Source organism: Sinocyclocheilus rhinocerous, unplaced genomic scaffold, assembly GCF_001515625.1.
Source record: "Sinocyclocheilus rhinocerous isolate Xijiao unplaced genomic scaffold, SAMN03320098_v1.1 scaffold877, whole genome shotgun sequence".
In the NCBI taxonomy this organism is placed as follows: domain Eukaryota; kingdom Metazoa; phylum Chordata; class Actinopteri; order Cypriniformes; family Cyprinidae; genus Sinocyclocheilus; species Sinocyclocheilus rhinocerous.
The window spans coordinates 620,574-622,369 of NW_015662177.1; the positions used below are offsets into that span (position 1 = coordinate 620,574).

Here is a 1,796-nt window from a genome sequence, read left to right on the forward strand (position 1 = left end):
ATGATTCACTGCTGAAGATGCTTAGTTGGTTTAATTGCCATAGCCACATTTTAATTATTTGCCTAATTTACTTCTCCACAGGACTTGGTTTTGGCACAGTTTTCAATGCACACATTGGCAATGCATGTAATGAGACGAGTGTCAGTGCTAATACAAAGGAAAACTCTCTTCTCCATATGTTGTCAATCTGTTTGTCCTACAAACCCACCAGCTCCCGTCTCAAGACAGCTGAGCTGACGGCAGAAGCAGTGGGAGTCTTTAGTGTATCTGTGCGTGGTGTCGGTAGTACATCCGTGCTGAGCTTTGCCGACAGCAGGTGTGGGGGACGTCTGACTGTGCAGTAGGCACATGGGATATATGCTTGATCAGGCACTCTTAGCTTAAGAGTCCACAAACAACATCTCACTGTCTCCATGTCCATCACAAACAGGTGTGGGAGTCTACCCCCAACAAGACATGCAACCCATGGTGCCATCCTGGTTGTACAATGACTCGCTTATCCCAGGTACTTGCTCTTGACATCATTGGTTTTTGCATCATTTCATAGTTCTGCAAGTTAAGTTTTATATCCCGGTATCTAATGCCAAATGTTTGCTCTTCACAGAGTTGTTCAAGAAGGTCCTTGAGTTCACCATGACACCAACAGGTATTGACACAGCCAAACTCTACCCAATTCTAATATCATCGGGTCTGCCACGAGAAGCTCTCGGACAGTTCTGGGCCTTGGCCAACCGCACCACACCTGGCAAGCTGACCAAGGAAGAGCTGTACACTGTACTGGCCTTGATTGGAGTTGCCCAGGTAGTTGCCGAAAGTCCATAATTTCAAAAATTTCTTATGTGGATACTAGGGCTGGGCGATAGATATTATCGTATATCAACGATGTCTCGTAAGTATCGCGATGTCGATGTCAACATTCAGGTAACAGACGATTATCGGGAAAAAATGACAAATGATAAACCTAGTAAGTTGCAAAAAATATTTTACATAACCCATAGTCACCATACAGGTTTTTTTGCATGCAAGAATGAAATAATTTAGTAGGAGGGTTGGGAATCGAAAAGCCATTCCAATTTCGGAAATCAGATGCATAAGGTCAGGAATCAAATTACTTCTTATAAAATTACATGTCGATTTTGCGTCTCGATTTCTGTATGCACATTTATTGTGATTTCAAAAGATTCAACTGCAAGAAAGAAGACGAAATAGAACTCACTTCTGCACTTGCACACTGTTTTCTGTGCTGCAAACACGCACAAAAGCCGCCTATTATATATGCGAACACTGGACTGAGCTCTCTTTCTCGCATTCTTACACATTCGAATGGACAAATACACACAGAATTATATCAAAATATCCCATAAATACAATCGGTTATGTCTTAAAACATAATGTCTTATGTCTTAGTGAACATAAAGAGTTGAGAAAGAAAACAAGGGTGTATTGGATCCGTGCATTGACAGCAGCCGCTGCCGCCAGTCATTATAATGTTAATCAAAGAACAAAAGAAAAGAAAATCCCTCACTGATCTTGACTGAATCACTTTTGTAACCTCAGTTTATATTTTATTTGCCTGTTGTTCGGCGCTGACTACTGTAATGGCAACGTGCATCTGTGTATGCAATTATTTTGGAGATGCGTTCCAATATAATTTATCGTTATTTAGGGTATAGGCCTATTCTATTTTGAGCTGCAGTTTAATAAAAGTTAAACAGAAAAAAAGACAAAAAGTAGCACATATGTTTCTGAATATTTATTTAAACAGACTGTATAATGATGAAAAACCACAAACATGA

The 1,796-nt window shown here is 40.3% G+C and overlaps 1 protein-coding gene across 4 annotated transcripts in view; it reads left to right on the forward strand.

The window, feature by feature from the left end:
* Positions 1 to 1,796, forward strand: part of LOC107727910 (synergin gamma-like) — a 49,751-nt gene that overhangs the window by 13,069 nt on the left and 34,886 nt on the right. For all 4 annotated transcript variants that reach the window (XM_016537944.1, XM_016537947.1, XM_016537945.1 and 1 more), the window contains 2 exons: positions 431 to 505; positions 605 to 801. In XM_016537944.1, coding sequence (XP_016393430.1) covers positions 431 to 505; positions 605 to 801 — 272 coding nt within the window. The remainder of the gene's footprint in view (positions 1 to 430; positions 506 to 604; positions 802 to 1,796) is intronic.